We start from the raw sequence: 17771 nt of genomic DNA on the forward strand, positions 1-17771 counted from the left end.
ATATACAGTGGAATATTACTCAGCCATAAAAAGAAACGAAATTGAGCTATTTGTAATGAGGTGGATAGACCTAGAGTCTGTCATACAGAGTGAAGTAAGTCAGAAAGAGAAAGACAAATACCGTATGCTAACACATATATATGGAATTTAAGAAAAAAAAATGTCATGAAGAACCTAGGGGTAAAACAGGAATAAAGACACAGACCTACTTGAGAATGGACTTGAGGATATGGGGAGGGGGAAGGGTAAGCTGTGACAAAGCAAGAGAGAGGCATGGACATATATACACTACCAAACGTAAGGTAGATAGATAGCTAGTGGGAAGCAGCCGCATAGCACGGGGAGATCAGCTTGGTGCTTTGTGACCGACTGAAGAGGTGGGATAGGGAGGGTGGGAGGGAGGGAGACGCAAGAGGGAAGGGATATGGGAACAGATGTATATGTATAACTGATTCACTTTGTTATAAAGCAGAAACTAATTAAAAAAAAAGAAAATATGGGATTTCTTCTTGAAACTTGACAGTGAAAATATTGATTTCTTCTGGAACCATGGAACTGAGAATTCAAGCTGTTTGTTTTGTTCCTAGGTGCCGGAGGAACATCCCAGCTCACAAAGCCACCGTCTCTTCCTCTGGAGCCAGAGCCCACTGTGGAAGCACAACCAACTGAAGCACCAGCACAAATAAGAGAAAAATAGGTGTAGGATGAGCCGAGAGTTGGGGTTTCTTTGGCGAGGATGTTCCAGATTAGGAAAGGTCCCGTGACACAGGCAGCATGGAGGCCAGCACATTCCCTGGGCATCATGAGCTGGAACACAGAACGTGTTACGATGATCACGAGGAGCCTGAGGCCTGTGCAGCCCCTGCTGCCCCATCAGCCGGGAACGAGCGAGAAGATGGCCCAGACAGGTTCCCGAAGAATTGAGAGCAAGGCTTCGGCTCTATGTATGTAGTTCCAAGAGCCAGCAGGGCATGTGATGCTATCTGTGTTGGAAAGGACTTTATCTCTTGGCTGGCTGACCCCTTCCTTTGTGGAAGGAAAGTCTGAGACAGACCTCTGCGCAGCAGTCCTGTCATGACGAAGCCTTGTCTTAGCTGAGCTGATCCTTGGGCTATGTGGTATATATCAGCCACTGAAGCAAACACAAATCTTTGATTAATAATCCAGCTCTAATAGTCTAAAAGAAAAAAAAATGAAACAAGCTCTTTAAATTGAGGCCCAGACTACTGAGTGAGTATCCCAGCTGCACCTGCCCAAGAGCATCCAGAACAAGTCCCTATAACTTGTTCTTGAGAGGTCAGAGTGTAGAGCCAGATCATGTCAGTATGAAGAGTAGAGATAAAGGGCTGGTCTGGTATCAGCACCAGGGATTTTAAAAAAAAGGAAGAGCTGCTTAACTGAGGAATTTTTATTTGACAATCAGTGATACCACTGACCAGATGTTATCAATACATTATCTATATCTATATATACTTTTCAGAATAAAGATTATGTATCATCCCTTTGGGCAAAGTTATTCAGGTATAAAAATGAGGGATCACAATAAAAACTTTTTAAAAGAACCTTGTACCTGCCCAATCTTTGGGGCTTGTGGATTTGCAGTCTCATTCACTCTGTTGAGAAAGGAGCTATTCTAATTCCTAGTATGGGAGTTGCTCATGTCATCACAGGAAAATTACATGACAATTAGAAAAATGAGACCAAGTACACAGTTACAGATACAGACATGGTTTTAGATGGCTCAAATTAGAGGCAAGAAAGTGGAAGTATGAACTAGCAATGGGAAAAGTGTTCTTCTTACTGAATAATATTAGTAAAATTCTGGAGTGTATGATTAGAATGATCATTTTGTTCTTAAGGAAAAACCCCTATTGTCTGATAATAGAGAGTAGCTCACAATGGACCAATCCTCCCACAGACAACAAATATAAACCAGTGGGTAAATGTAAAATACTATCTTGGTTTAATTTTAAAAAAATACACATAACTGTTCCAAGTAAAAATTGTAACAGTATATGTGAGGTTTAATATGTATAACTAAAGGACAAGGGGGTATATGGAAACTTATGGTTGAAAGGTTTTTATATTTCACATGATATGGTACAAAACTAATCCCAGATAGTTTGTGAAAAGTTAAGGCTGTATATTATAATCCCTAGAGTAACCATTAAAAAGATGCAAAGAAGGATAGCTATTGGGTTGGCCAAAAAGTTTTTTTTTTTTCTGTAAGACGGCTCTAGTAGCCCTTAGTTGTCTTTAACTTCATTCAAAACAATTTTGTTAGATTGTATTGTGACAGCTGTCATATTGGCACGCATGTAAAAAAAACTTACCAAAATTGGTGAATTTTCTGTGTAGCCATCTTAATATAGAAGATGGAAGAAAAAAAGCATTTTTTGGCATATTATGCTTGTTATTTCGAGAAAGGTAAAAACGCAACTGATGATACGCCAAAAAAAAGGTTTGTGCAGAGTATGGAGAAGGTGCTGTGACTGATCAAACGTCAAAAGTGGTTTGCAAAGTTTTGTGCTGGAGATTTCTTGCTGGAGGATGCTCCATGGTTGGGCAGACCAGTTGAAGTTGATAGTGAACAAACAGACATTCATTGAGAACAATCAACATTATACCATGCAGGAGATAGCCGACATACTCAAAATATCCAAATCAAGCACTGAAAATCATTTGCACCAGCTTGGTTATGTTCATCGCTTTGATGTTTGGGTTCCACGTAAATTAAGCGAAAAAAACCTTCTGGACCGTATTTCTGCATGCAATTCCCTACTTAAACATAACGAAAACGTTCTGCTTTTAAAACAAATCGTGACAGGGTGATGAAAAGTGGATACTGTACAATAATGTGGAATGGAAGAGACCGTGGGGCAAGCGAAATGAACCACCACCAACCACACCGAAGGCCGGTCTTCATCCAAAGAAGGTGATGTGTATGTGGTGGGATTGGAAGGGAGTCCTCTATTACGAGCTCCTTCCGGAAAACCAAGCGATTAATCCCAAGTACTGCTCCCAGTTAGACCAACTGAAAGCACTCAACAAAGAGCATCCAGAATTAGTCAACAGAAAATGCATAATCTTTCATCAGGATAACGCAAGGACTGCATGTTTCTTTGATGACCAGGCAAAAACTGTTAACAGCTTGGCTGGGAAGTTCTGATTCATCTGCCGTGTTCACCAGACATTGCACCTTCGGATTTCCATTTACTCTGGTCTTTACAAAATTCTCTTAATGGAAGAAATTTCAGTTCCCTGGAAGACTGTAAAAGGCACCTGGAACAATTCTTTACTCAAAAAGATAAAAAGTTTTGGGAAGATGGAATTATGAACTTGCCTGAAAAATGGCAGAAGGTAGTGGAAGAAAACGGTGACTATGTTGTTCAATGAAGTTCTTGGTGAAAATGAAAAATGCATCTTTTTACTTAAAAACCAAAGGAACTTTTTGGCCAACCCAATAAAAAGACAGTAGAGAGGGGGGTAAAAAACCAGATGGAACAAGGAGAAAATAAATAGCAAAATGTTAAATGTAAATCCAGTCATGTCAATAATTACATTAAAATGTAATTAGACTTAAAAATGTAAGTGGACTAAACAGTTCAGTTAAAAAGCACAGAAAGGATAAAAAAGCCTAGTACTATACTAATGTTAGATAAAGTAGACTTCAAAACAAGGGGTGTTACCAGAAATAAAGGGGGGCATTTCATAATGATAAACAGTCAATTCAGTAGAAAATCAGAAATATGTACGCAACTAACATTACTTCACAGTACATCAAGTAAAAATTGATACAATTAAATCCACGATCATAGTTGGATATGTTAGCACTTTTTCTTTCAGCAATTGATAGAATTACTTAGACAAAAATTGTAAAAGGACATATTGGCCAGTTTGTCAATTTCTGTTGACATTTATAGAACACTACAAGCAGTAACTGTAGAAAATACATTCTTTGCAAGTGCACATAATACATTTAGCAAGACGGACCAAATACTGGGCCATAAAATAAGTCTCAAAAGTCAACAGATTGAAATTTACAGAATATGTTCTCTATGCACAGTGAAATTGTATTAGAAATTAATAATGATATCTAGAAAACCTACATATTTGGAAATTAAACACACATACTTATAATAAGGAAGAAATCAAAAGAGAAATTAGAAAATATTTTGAACTGAATAATGAAAACAAAATTTGTAGGGTTCAGTTAAGAGCTATGCTTACAAGGAAACTTAGAGCTATAAATGCTTCTATTAGAACAAATGAAAGGTAGAAAATCACTGATAAAGGTTTCTACCTTAAGCTAAAAAAAGAGCAAAATAAACCCAAAGTACAGAAAATATTAAAGAAAAATCTAAGAAGCCAAAAGTTCTATGAAAAAACACATGCACAAAAATTGACAAATCCCTAGCAAAACTGATGAAGGGGAAAAAAGAGGAGACAAATTACCAATATCAGGAATGAAAGGGGATAGCATTACAGGTCCTATATGACATGGAAAAGATAAAGGAATGTTATGAAAAATTTTATGACAATAAAACAACTTGGATGCAATATACAAAATCTTTGAAAAAATGCAACATACCCAAACTGAAACAAGATGAAATGTACAGGCTTCATAGGTCCTATCAAAGGAATTGAATCTATAAATCAAAAGCTACCCTAAACAAACTCTTGGCTCAGATGATTTCACCAGTGAATTCTATTAAATCCAGTCTTACAAAAATTTTAAAAAAACAGGATCAAGAACTTCCCATTATGCCACGAAGAAAATGAAAATCAATCTACAGATTGAGAATATATTCAAGGAGAATATATTCACAAGATACATCTGACAAAGGACTTATATCCAGAAAATATAAAAAACTCCTACAACTCAATAATAAAAAAACTAATAACCCAAACAACAACATACACAAACCAAATGAAAAAAAATGGGCAAAAAATTTGGACACCTCACAAAGATATATGAATGGCCAGTAAGCATGTGAAAACGTGCTCATTGTCCATCATCAAGGAAATGCAAAATAAAACCACAATGAAATACCACTATGTACACATCAAAACGGCTAAAGTTAAACACTGACAACTCTATATACTGGCAAGAACAAGAAGCAACCAGAACTGTCATGCATCATTGGTGGGAGTGTAAAACGGGCCATCCACTTTGGAGAAAGGTCTGTCACTTATCTCATGATATACATTCATCCCAGCAATTCTACTCCCATGTATTTTTACCCAAGAGGAAGGAAAATGCCCACACAGACTTGTCGATAACATTATTCATAAAAGCCCCAAACGGAAACACTGTATTCACAGTGGAATACTATTTAGCCACAAAAAGCAACAAACTACATGCAACAACATAATCTCAAAAACATTATGCTGAACGAAAAGGGTTTTTACAGCTACAGTAATTAAAACAGTATGGTATTGGCACAAAAACATAAATATAGATCAATGGACCAGGATAGAAGGCCCAGAAATAAACCCATGCACTTATAGTCAATTAATCTATGACAAAGGAGGCAAGAATATACAATGGAGAAAAGACAGTCTCTTCAACAAGTGGTGCTGGGAAAACTGGACAGCTACATGTGAAAGAGTGAAATTAGAACATTCTCTAACACAAACAAAAATAAACTCAAAATGGATTAAAGACCTAAATAAGACTGGATACTATAAAACTCATAGAGGAAAACATAAGCAGAACACTCTTCAACATAAATTGCAGCAATACCTTTTTGGATCTGTCTCCTACAGTAATGGAAATAAAAACAAAAATAAACAAATGGGACCTAATTAAACTTAAAAGCTTCCGCACAGCAAAGGATGGGAGAAAGTATTTGCAAATGATGCAACTGACAAGGGGTTAATTTCCAAAATATACAAACATAACAGCACAATATCAAAAAAAAAAAACCCAAACAAACCAATGAAAAAATGGGCAGAAGATCTAAAAAGACATTTTTCCAAACAAGACATACAGATGGCCAAAAGGCATGTGAAAAGATGCTCAACATTGCTAATTAGAGAAATTCAAATCAAAACTACAATGAGGTATCACCTCACAACAGTCAGAATGGCCAAAATCAAAAAGTCTACAAATAACAAATGCTGGAGAGGGTGTGCAGAAAAAGGAACCCTCCTACACTGTTGGTGGGAATGTAAATTGGTACAGCCACTATGGAGAACAGTATGGAGGTTCCTTAAAAAACTAAAAGTAGAGCTACCATATGATCCTGCAATCCCACTCCTGGACATATATCCAGAGAAAATCATAATTTGAAAAGGTACATGCACCTCAGTGTTCATTGCAGCATGATTTACAATAGCCAAGATATGGAAGCAACCTAAATGTCCATCGACAGATGAATGGATAATGAAGATGTGGTACATATACACAATGGAATATTACTCAGCCATTAAAAAGAATGAAATAATGCCATTTGCAGCAACATGGATGGACCTAGAGATTATCATACTAAGTGAAGCAAGCTAGACAAAGACAAATATATGATACTGCTTATATGGGGAATCTAAAAAAATGATACAAATGAACTTATTTACAAAACAGAAAGACTCACAGACATAGAAAACAAACTTATGGTTACCAAAGGGGAAGGGGGGAGATAAATTAGGAGTTTGGGATTAAAATATACACACTACTAAATATAAAATAGATAATCAACAAGGACTTACTGTATAGCACAGGGAACTCCACTCAGTATTCTGTAATAACCTATGATGGAAGAGAATGTATCACTCTGCTGTATACCTGAAATGAACACAACGTTGTAAATCAACTATATTTCAATAGGAATTTTTTTAAAAATCAGTGAGGAAACAAAAAAATAAAACTAAAGAGCTTTATACAAAAGGACTAAATACTGTTATGATTCTATTTCTATGAAGTTCCAGAACAGGCAAAACTAATTTATGGTGAAAAAGATTATAGTGGGTGCTTCAGGGGGCTGGGGTTGAGGGTGAGGCTGAGGATAACTTGGAAGTAGCCTGAGGGACCTATCTGAGATGATGGAAACATTCTGTATCTGGATAGGCACTTGGGTTAGATAGGTATATACATTTCTCAAAACTTACCAAATGGACTTAAAATTTGTAGTTTCACTGTTTGAAAATCTTTACCTAAAAAAAGACCCAAAAATAAAATGTTAAATTATCATTGTGGTAGCTTTTCAATGATTTTCAGTAGTCCTAAAGAGACCCAGAAAATTGCCTGTTCAGTTTAGTAACAGTAACTGACAATTATTAAACTTTTATACACATGCCACATACTAATACTTTGCTCTGCATTCCTCTTTAATTACGAACCCTACGAAGGTAAGGACCATTACTAGCCCCGTTTTACAGATGAGGAAAAATGAGGCTCAGGAAAGGTACCTTGTCCAATGTCATACGATACTCACCACCTCAAACCCTGCACAGAATTTGGATTTCTTCTGCTGATGATTACCTCTGCCCCACTCAAACTTGGCAGAGTAAGAGAATAAAATGCAAACTGAATCTGCGCAATAAATATTACTGATTTTTGGCTGAATTCTTATCTCCTGACAGTGTTTTGTGTGCTGCAGCTTTTCCCTGGGTGTTAAATCAATTTCAAGGGAATGCAAAAATGAGTGTTAGAACATTTTTAGGAAGGATCGTTTTTCACCGGGCACCCTTTCCAGTCCAGGGGATTTTCAAGCTTTTCTTCTTCATATAAAATCATACATGGAAATCTCTGTAAAATATAGTTCAAAGAAAAGGGGCCTGAAGCTCCACCTCTTGTTTCTCCTGCCTTTCCAACTCACTTCTGGCTCCACCTGTCTGTCCTGGGTGATACAGCCCAGTTAATCTTACTTCCAAAGCTTAGCCTACTTCTCAACAAGGTGGGATGTTCACAGAGGGATGCATGTATATTCATATCTACACACACACATTCAGGAATAAAGTTTTACAAAACATTACTTAAAATAATTATCCCCATAATGTATGATGCATTTTGATACTTTCTATAAACACCAAGTTGATTTAGTAATGATTAATCGTTCAAAACCCACCTTTTGAAAAACACTGCTCTGAGGTACATGCTGCCGTCTCCTGAACGCCTTCCTCGACATCACCAGTGAAAACTGGAGAAATGTTGAGAATATGCTAAGGACAGGGGCTGCCTGTAAGAAAAAGGTCACATGGAGAACACTGCTGCTTAGGTTTAGAACGTAAGTGATGAGTTATTCTAACTCTTCTTGGGAAAATAGAAATCTCTTCTCACTTAAGCTTTTCTAAAAATAGACTAGGAAGTGGTTTAATTATTTTTGAGCTTCAAGGCAGACTGATGAGGTAACAGCCAGATTTTCTTAATAAGCTACTTGCTTTGAATTTCAAGCTGCATAATTCTCTAGGCTTGTCTTTGAAGGAGTAATCAAGCCTTTCCTTCTCATGCAAGGCAGGGGGGAAGGTCATAAATGGAGAACTTGAGGTAGCTTTGAGATTCCAGAAGCTGCTGCTGTGAGCCCAGCGTGAATGATTACCTGTGACCTAAGCTGGCCTGCCACCAGCTGGCACGTGTCTATACTGCTCTTTGAACATACTGAGAAGGCTCACCACACTCTTTCCAACTGCTGGGTCATACTGGCTCAAGTACTTGATACTAGTATCTTCTGTCACTTGATTTTTTTAATTTTAATTCTTTTGGCTGCACCGCACAGCATGTGGGATCTTAGTTCCCAGACCAGGGATCAAACCCCGTGCCCCTGCATTGGAAGCATGGAGTCTTAACCACTGGACTGCCAGGGAAGTCCCTCTTCTGTCACTTTAAACCAGAAGACAGACCTACAGCTCAGACTCAGTGTGAGGGGCTGCCTAACCTAGTGATGGGGAAGACAAGATAATCAAACACCTCAAGAGCAGAGGAACATGTAAGTCACAAGTCAAGATCAAAATGATTTATGGCTCCAGAGTCGTCGTAGAAATGAAATCAATCACAAACAGACTTCGGACTCCTGAAATGTAAATTGTTTTTAATATTTAAAAGCACGCTGAAGTCTCCTTGATTTATAAAAAATAAATACATAACGTGACAAATTTATTCATGATCCTGGGACTCTTATGAGGTCAAACTCTTTAATGGATGTGATGTGTCAATGTAAAACACACATGATCTGTTATACACCCAGAAGCATATTCCAGTTGTAAGATGCCTTCAAGGATCAGAAAGAACATAGATCAGTCTTCTACTGCAGAAAGAACGTCCAGAGCTGGGCGATGAGGTTGGGCCCAGGCACAGGAGCCTCTGACCAGCCAGCCTACAGTTAAGGAGCCAGGGCAGGAAGGCGCAGCCCTTCAGCTCACAGCCCCACCCTGCAAGCCAGCCAGGCTCCTCAACTGCAGAGTGACTAGCTCCCTCAAGGGAACCACGAGGCTCCCAGCCTCTGCTGTGTCTCTGAAGCACAGGAGGGCCTATTTTGTCCTTACTTGTGGCTCTGTCCTAAGTTTGAGAGCAGAAGACTGAGAAGGTGTGCTCATTCAATTTTTTCATTAGAACACTGAATGGAAATCATGATCCTGCCATGGGCGCTGAGCGGAGAGAACGCGAGAACTCACACTGCACTTTACCAGAGACAGGGGAGCGGGTGAGGGAGCACGCACTCCCGAGGTGGGCAAGGAGGAGTGCTTTCTCCAAACCGACATGCTCTCGTGGGTAAAGAAGTCAGGCCTAAAATACTTGAAGAGGGGATCTGGGAATCAAGTTTTCACCCCTGTAACACACAACATAAAAAAGACAAACAACAAAAAACAAGAAGAAAAATCCAGTCTCGTTAGTAAATAGCTGAATTTTGATTAAAACCTGAAATGTTTCTGTGTAATGGTCAACTGGCTGGAATGTATCTGGTACAGTTTAATCTGCTGTTGTTTCTTTGGCTGTCTTTCAACTAGATCTAGAAACGGTTTTGACACTCTCAATCCTGTTTCCCAAACCACTTAATTCCTGTCATTCTTAGGTTGGCTAGTTTTCCTCCTTCAGAAAAATGACTCACAACAATCTTCCTACTAGTGAGGGTGTACTTCTGAATAGAAGAGTCCTTCGGCTGAAATGGCATCTCCGAGGCCCACAGTTCGAACAGGATCTTTACACACCAACACTGGTGTGAAGTGGAAGGACACTCCCTCCCTGTGCCATTCGACCACTGGCTCGTTTGGGTTTAACATGACCCTGGAGCCAGCCGCCGAACGGGAGGTCATGAACTCGCGGGGCGCCTTCAGAGACACTCGGCGCGTGTCTATGGTTTCTGTTGCGCAGGCCTGGGTCCCGGCCACGCGAGCTCCTGCAGCCACGGCCGCCAGCTGGTTGGCCCAGTGTCCATCCACAGTTGCCAGGATGTGGTAGGCCAGCGTGTGGAAGTGGATCCTGGTGAGGTCTGAGGCTCTGCTTTCACTCTTCCCATGTTCCTTCAAGATCCAAAAGAGGATGTCGCTGACCACGCCCACATCAGGAACACCAGTCCAGGAAGAGAGGGAAGAGTGAGGTCCAGAGGCCGACTGGCTTAGAAACAACAGCTCCTGTTCGTTCAGCCCAAGGGAAGTCACGCCAGAAAAGACCTGCTAACAAAAACAGAATGCGGGTCTTTTTCTGATGGACATCTAGCTCCTAAGTATCCTAGGACACAGCCGACGACTAATGTCAGGGAAGGCAGGTAGGGCCAGCAGCTTTCTTCTTTACAAGACTCCCTGCTCCTGAAGTCTGCGGGGGGAAGTGACAGATCAAGGTCCCTGTTTTGGCTATTACACCCCTATCTCCATGCTCATCATCACTTGCGGTCAACTGGAAAGTTGCAGTAACTCTGTATTAGAGCCAGTCTTCTGTTTATATGCTGGAAGACAAAGGCAGAGGGGTACGCTCTGTATTGCTTTCCACGGTGCCCAGTTTTTGCCTCTGCACACACAGCAGAGGCTCTCACCACCGATGAGGCCTGACTCTCGGTTCCCGAATGTCAGCAGGTGTCACACCAGTACAGTGGAGAAGCCCACAGGCAGGGTTGTAAGGGTTCCTCACACACAACACCAAGAAGCAAGGAGAGTGGCTTCACGTCTGATCTAAGCTTTCTAGGCAGGTGTGGGTTAGGAAGACTGAATTTAGTAATAACACTGTGTGTGAAAGGGCACCAAACAAGAGCCATGGTTTTCTATCTTGAGGGGTACCACTATGTCCACCTTGCTATCCTTCTTACTTAGCACTTCGTTCCTTAGAGCCAGGGACCTGAATAAGGTGAATGTTTGTGCAAGAGAGATGAGCCCTGTGGGTATGCAGGGGTGTGTGTGCACGTGCATATATTTTTTTAAAAATCAAGGGCCTGGGAATTCCCTGGTGGTCCAGTGTTTAGGACCCCGCACTTTCACTGCTGAGGGTGTGGGTTCAATCCCTGGTTGGGGAACGAAGATCCCGCTAGCTGTGCGGTGTGGCAAAAAAAAAAAAAAAAAAAAAAAAATCAAGGGCCTGTCCCTTTGCTAATGTAACACCACTTCCGTTTACTGCATGTTCTGCGTTAGACATTGAGCTACTGGCTCTATTTCATTCACTTCTTACTGTAACGCTCTGAGGGAAGGAGGGATTGCCTCCATCTTACAGTTAAGGGGACTGAGGCTTAGAAAGGTTAAGTAGAAAGTTACACAGAAAATGAAATAAAAATGGCTTTTTAAAGAAGTGAAAAAATAACCTCAAAAAGAGAAATATGAGAATAAAAATTATACCAAATGGGACTTCCCTGGCAGTCTAGTGGTTAAGACTCCGCGTTTCCACTGCAGGGGGTGCGGGTTCGATCCCTGGTCAGGGAACTAAGACCCCACATGCTGCAAGTTGCAGCCAAAAAGTAAAAAAGAAAAAAAAAAATGATACTGAAAAACACCAGGAGTGAACCCTAATGTAAACGATGGACTTTGTGTGATGATGACATGTGAATGTAGGCTCACTGACTGTTGCAAATGCCCCACTCTGGGGCAGGGGATGTTGATGGGGGAGGCTCTGGGTGTGGAGGGCAGGGGCTACATGGGGCTCTACATTCTGCTCACCTGTGCTGTGAGCCTAAAACTGCCCTAAAAGTAGTCTATTAAAAAAAGATTATTCTGAAATACCACTTTTTACCTGTCAGATTGGTAAGAAAGCATGTTTTTAATCACATTCCAGTGGCAAGGATATGAGGAAACAAGCACTTGTAGAGAATTCTAGTGGAAGTAAACTGGTACAGTGCTCATGGACGAGAATTCTGCAATATCAAACTTACAAATGCTTTTTGTGCCCCAATCTAGCAATTCTACTTCTGAGAACTTACCATACACATGTACCTGCTCATGGGCAAAATAAACTCACATACAAAGTTACTTGCTGAAGCACTGTATGGGACAGCAAAGGGCAGACCGCCAAATGCCCAGCTTTGGTTGGAGTTAAAGACACTGGATGCACCACACGCTTCTTCTAACCAAGTGATGACGAAGAGGAGATCTCCAAAACGCATCCAGTGAAAAAAAGCAAAGTGTACAACAGTGTATGCAGTATGCTATGCTATATTTGGAGGTAAAAAGGGATGAAAAAATAAGGCTATATTCCCATATTTGCTTATATACGCACACAATAACTCTGGAGGGAGCAGGTGAAACTAGTAAAGAGGTTACTAACAGTGGATACGGGGCAGGAGGAAGCGAGACTTCATTGTATATCTTTTAATATTTTTTGAGTTTTGAACCACATGAAATATATTACCCATTAAAGAGGTTAAATGACAAGAAATGAAAGGTTAACTAACCTAAGTTCACAAAGCTAGCGAGTGGCAAAGCTGGCATTCCAACCCTGGTTTCCAAAGTCTGTGCTCTTAAGCATCACACTCTTGGATTTATCCGGTCATTGCTACTGTCGAAAGGCTGAACACTTCAGGGCCTGATGGTGAGGGAGTGAAGCGCCCCCCAAAGCTTTCTTTCTCTGAACTTTTTGAAGTTCAACTGAAAGCACCCAAGTTGGGCTTTCAGTTTTCTCCGTTGAGTTTTGCTGCAAAAGGCATTCACTTCCAACTTTCCCATTCCAGAAAGAGAAACACGCCCCAAGAGCCCATCAGTAACACCGCCATATTCCTAATCTAGTAGGAGATCCTGTTCCAGCACAGTCCTGGCTCCTGGACTTGGATCTCATGGACCCAGGTCTGAGTGAGACAACACCCACACCTCAGTGACCCCCCCCCCCCACCGTGCTGCCCGTGGGTTACCTGATGCACAATGCTGCTCATGAGCTCCCTGTTGGTCATGCTGGCCAGCTCCAGGTGAACTGGAATACCCGTGGGGATGTCAGAAATGGAGGTCATGACCTGCAGAGGCAAGAGGAGAGCACTGCCATCAGAAACAGAAGGAAGTCAGGCAAGAGGGAAGGAACAGGTCCCGAGAGGCAGTGCATCCTCATGAAAGCTCCTGGCCACGTGGGCGGCCACAGACACTGTGGACAAGGGAGGCATTTCCCAACAGGGAAAACCAGGCTCTGCAGAGAGGCACTGGGGTTAAGGACTCAGAGCGCACAAGGAACCGCCCCTGCACGTTCACGCAGCCAGCCTCTTCCTGGGGACCTAAACCGAGCACTCAGCTTCAACTGCTGTGTGAATCTGCAGCACAGCTGATGTGAATGAGATGATACAGAAAACACAAAGAACACAAACTACAAACACTGCAGTCTGCAGCCACGTTCAGTTTAGCACAGGAAGCAGAGGCTCAGGCAAGACGATGTTCTGATCTGTCCTACTCAAGATGCTGCCCGTGCCTGAGAGAACCCCGTAAGGAGCCTCGCTGGAGTGGGAGGCAGGCTTCTCGGCTGCCACGACACGTCCCGGGAGGCCAGGACCCAGGGCAAGGCAGCACAAGCTGCAGAGGCTGAGAGAGGCAGGGATCTGAAGGAAAACACTAGCTGCGATCTGTGAAATTCCGTAACAGTGCTATTACCTCCAAGAGTCTCTTCCTCTGGAACTCCTTGCTTTGTCCCTCCATCATGTGCAATCCAGAGAGGACCACCAGGTCTGGCTGAAACTCCTCCAGGCTAGACACAAACACCTCCAGCATATTCATGGCCCCGTTGGAGAGGTCGTGGGAGAAGATGAATCGGTTGGCATGGGGAGCTTTTAACTGGCCCCACTCCTCCCCTAGAAAAGCCCAGTCAACACAATGGGAAGAAAAGGAAGAGGCTTTAAGTCTCCTAGCTGTGCGGGGGCTGGCGGGGGCCTCACTGGAGCCTTGGCTCTGGGCAGGCTGGCCTCTGGCTGAGTGGACCCCGGCTGCCATGGCCTAAGGAAAGCATGGTGCCGCAGCCAGGAGGATGGTGGTCAGAAACAAACCCCAAACCCCAACCCCAGCCCCACAAAAACACAGAAACACAGCACGGGTGCTGTGTGCCTTTGTCAAGGAGCTGGCAAGTAGCTCCCCTCGAGTCCCAGGGAAGCTCTCCTGTCCAAACACAGGACGCCCGTGTCCCTCCCAGTCGCAGAGCACAACTTCCAAACACTGGTGCACAGTGGGCACCATGCGGGTCCCCGAATGTAGGACATGCTGCCTTTCCCAAAGCACCTTCCACCTCACAGTAACGCCCCAGCACCTTTCATTTAGCTGGGACCTAAGGAGGCTGGAATGACTGTACCTCCTCCTCCCTGCCGCCCACTGGTGGTTCCTGGGCACTTGATCCGGAAGCTAAGAGTATCTGGCTGCTCTAGCCTCCCGTGAGCGAGCTGCTTTGGAATAATAAATAATGAATAAAAGACTAAGTTCAAGTGTTACTACCTCCTGAAAGGGATGCCAACTGCTCCAGCCTGAGGTGTACTCTCACTGCTTTGAGGACCCAGAGATTCTCCTTTACATGGTCTGGTGACTCATCACTTTGCTTTGAGTCCTCTCTTATACTATGTTAACTAGTATTCAAACTTGTATCATTACTTCACTTTTTGCAGGTCTGTGCCCCATCCCCCCTCAACACTGTATGTCTCTGATTCCCACAGCCCAGTCACAGTCCCCTGCACAGAGTGCCCACTCAGCGTTCACTAATCTGATTCAAGCAGAGGGAGGCCAGACCCTCCCCGGTGGGGTCTTGGGCGGGGGCAGGAGCTGGGAGTCTGTGTGCAGCTACAGGAGTGCCTCTCGGCACGGGCCTCCAGCGGAACCTAGATTTTAATGTGCAGGTGGCAGGGCCCCACCCCTGGAGACCCGGATGTGCAGTCAGGTGGGGAACTACCAACTGAGAGCCCCCAGCTGCCAAGCACTTGAGGGGAGTGCGCCAGTGCCCGAGTCCTAGGGGAGGGGGCAGTGGGGGGCGGAGAGGCCTCTCCAAGTTCACTCAGTGCCATCCCATGCGCATCCCACATTCCTCTCCTTGAAGTCTTGAAAATCTCAAAACTCAGCCTGAGGCAGTGCCTTGGAGGCCATGTCCCCTGAGCACCAGGAGGAGCAGTCACCCCCAGCCTGGCGCACTGCCCGAGACTGGGGGGCAAGGATTTATGACCTAGGGTTACACAGCTCTCCCTCCACGCAAAGGACCGGTCCCATTTACAAAATCAAAGTCCATATGCTGAAGGCTAGTCTTTCATTGGTTTTATCATTTACTGGCTATTCCTTCAGAAAGGTTTTCCCCACGGCAGCCACCCCAGGAGAGGGTCTCCTCGCTGCCGGCTGATGTGGCCCCCGGGTCAGCGCCCTGCTTCCTGCTTCCTCTGCCAACAGCAGCCCCGTCTCCCTGCAGAGTGTGCGTGGGGGGAGGGGAGGGGCTTACTCTAGAGCAGGTGTCAAGGCGGGGAAAACCCATCCTTCCTTTGCTCTGAGTTCACCTTTACCGAATCCATTCCTCTGAAAAACATTTCATACGTGGGTCATTTGTACAACAGGAAAGAAAACATCACCTATTTCCTAAAACCTGATGCAATGGTTATACTTGTTAAAATACCACGTTCCTTTCTTAACTCCTGGCCCATGCCTTATTATTTGTCCAAAGAAAATACCCAGTGGTGATCCACACAGCTGACAGCAGCATTCCAACTCTGCTTCATCTCTGAAGACCCAGCACAGGGACGGCCTTCCCTAGGAAGCTTTTCTGAACTCTGCCACCTCCAAGCAGACTGGATTACAGTACCTCCTTCCCTGGGCTACCACTGGGCCCTATTACAGGACTTGGCACATAACTGTGCAATCATTTATTCAACAAGACTCCACCTCCTGTAGGGAATGTGGACTGAGGGTAGGGCCTGTGTCTTCTTCTATCATCATATTTCTACTGCTTCACATCGCACCCAGCATATAGCCACGTGACTGAATCAGCAAAAGAACACACGAGGAAGAGAACAAAACGATGACTCCAATGTCCATGACACAAAAGATGCGGGTATGAATTCTAAACGAATACTTCCCCAACTAACAAGACGCTGTACAATGGGAAAAACACACAACATGAGTGTTCTCCACGAGGAGAGACCTGGAAATGCCACTCAGAGTGAAACTGCGAAGAAGCACTAACTTAACCTAGGAGAGAAGAGCCACATGGCATTCCAAACAAATTAATTTCCTCAGGGAAAAAGTGAGAGAGGCAAAAATAAACAGGCTTCCGCAAGGCAAAGACAAGGAGGGATGTGGAGAGCTGTTCGCTGGCAGTTTCCACAGGACGCAGGACTGACTGATGGAGTGGCCCGAAAAGCAAAATGACTGAAACGCAGACAGGGTGAGCCCGTAATAATATTCAACGCCCCTCTTTTCTCACTAAGCTTTGAATTTATTCCCTTAAGTGATCCCTTCTCTCAATTTATGATCTTGCCCTTCAGTCAGTAAGTCAGCAAAACCTATGCAGTGACTCACTGGATCCCCAGCCCAAAGCCTGAAAATAAGCTTCTCTGGAAAGGTCTGGTAGGAGAGAAGGAAAAAAAAAGTTGACAAATCCCCTCTGAGAATTATTCATTTAGAGAGAAGCAGGGGATGGATTTCTGTTAAGAGAGCTGACCTGAGGGCTGCTAGACTAGGTTTCCTCCAGGGGCCGATGAAAATGTAACTTTACATAAAGTTGAGTGGAAGGCCACCGCTTTGTACTAAAAAATAAGGCATAGAAAAGAAAAACTGAAATAAGAAGCTTGTAAACCCAAGGATGGAGACAATCTCCTTTCAAGATAAGTTGTGCTGTCTTCTGAACCACATACAAGGCACAGCTGTCAAATACAACAGCAAAGTCTTGGTGAAGAAACTAGTCTCTCTACTCTGTAGTCACTAGGGAAAATGACAGGCACAGGGACCAGAAAGGTCCCAAGTTCATGATGTGAGCGCCAACAGAGCGGACGTGAGATGAATCTGGAACTGGCAGCAGCAGCAGCGCCTCAAAGGCATACCTTCAGCTCTTCTAGATCCTTCCAGGCAACAGACTTGCTCACGCCTTTCATTTGAGCAGCTCACTCCATACCACTACCTTCAGGCAGTAAGAGCCATCATTCTGATTTCCCACTGAGAGAAACTCAGAAACTGTGCAAATGGGAACTGCCCACTCCAACATCTTGTCTCTAATTTTCTGACCCTGCCCTCCCTAATTCCCTCATTCTAGTAAGCACCCAAGAGAGAACCAGAAACAAGAAACAATTATTTTTTTTGTACTTGGCGGAAGGCATAATTTTTAAGATACACTATTTGGTATCTTATATTAAATTACTCTAGTAGGTGAGGCTCTCTTAATCGTCTGACTTGGAAGCAGTTCACTGATGCATATTAAGCAAGTACTGCTTTAA

General features: G+C 43.2%; 2 protein-coding genes and 1 long non-coding RNA gene across 7 annotated transcripts in view; 1 reads left to right on the forward strand and 2 right to left on the reverse strand.

Annotated features, from left to right (window-relative positions):
• Window positions 1–1927, forward strand: part of BBS4 (Bardet-Biedl syndrome 4) — a 426848-nt gene extending 424921 nt beyond the window's left edge. For all 3 annotated transcript variants that reach the window (XM_081228021.1, XM_081228019.1, XM_081228020.1), the window contains one exon: window positions 588–1927. In XM_081228021.1, the coding sequence (XP_081084147.1) occupies window positions 588–697 (110 nt within the window). In that variant the 3' untranslated portion in view covers window positions 698–1927. The remainder of the gene's footprint in view (window positions 1–587) is intronic.
• LOC308613913 lies at window positions 1110–8288 on the reverse strand. Its single transcript, XR_014015345.1, has 4 exons — window positions 8067–8288; window positions 7108–7152; window positions 6709–6784; window positions 1110–1177 (listed from the first exon to the last, which is right to left on the reverse strand). It is a non-coding gene; the product is annotated as an uncharacterized lncRNA (long non-coding RNA).
• Window positions 8289–9006: 718 nt separating this feature from the next.
• The window catches only part of ADPGK (ADP dependent glucokinase), a 28087-nt gene continuing 19322 nt past the window's right edge, over window positions 9007–17771 (reverse strand). Inside the window, exons 5-7 of one of the 3 annotated variants that reach the window (XM_081229380.1) lie at window positions 13978–14174; window positions 13257–13355; window positions 9007–10605 (exon numbers count right to left, since the gene is read on the reverse strand). In XM_081229380.1, coding sequence (XP_081085506.1) covers window positions 10057–10605; window positions 13257–13355; window positions 13978–14174 — 845 coding nt within the window. In that variant the 3' untranslated portion in view covers window positions 9007–10056. Of the gene's footprint in view, window positions 10609–13256; window positions 13356–13977; window positions 14175–17771 lie in introns of all 3 variants that reach the window. The other 2 variants (XM_081229379.1, XM_081229381.1) reach the window with 2 other exon arrangements.

This window comes from Mesoplodon bidens (genome assembly GCF_964165515.1).
Source record: "Mesoplodon bidens genome assembly, chromosome: 3".
Classification (NCBI taxonomy): domain Eukaryota; kingdom Metazoa; phylum Chordata; class Mammalia; order Artiodactyla; family Ziphiidae; genus Mesoplodon; species Mesoplodon bidens.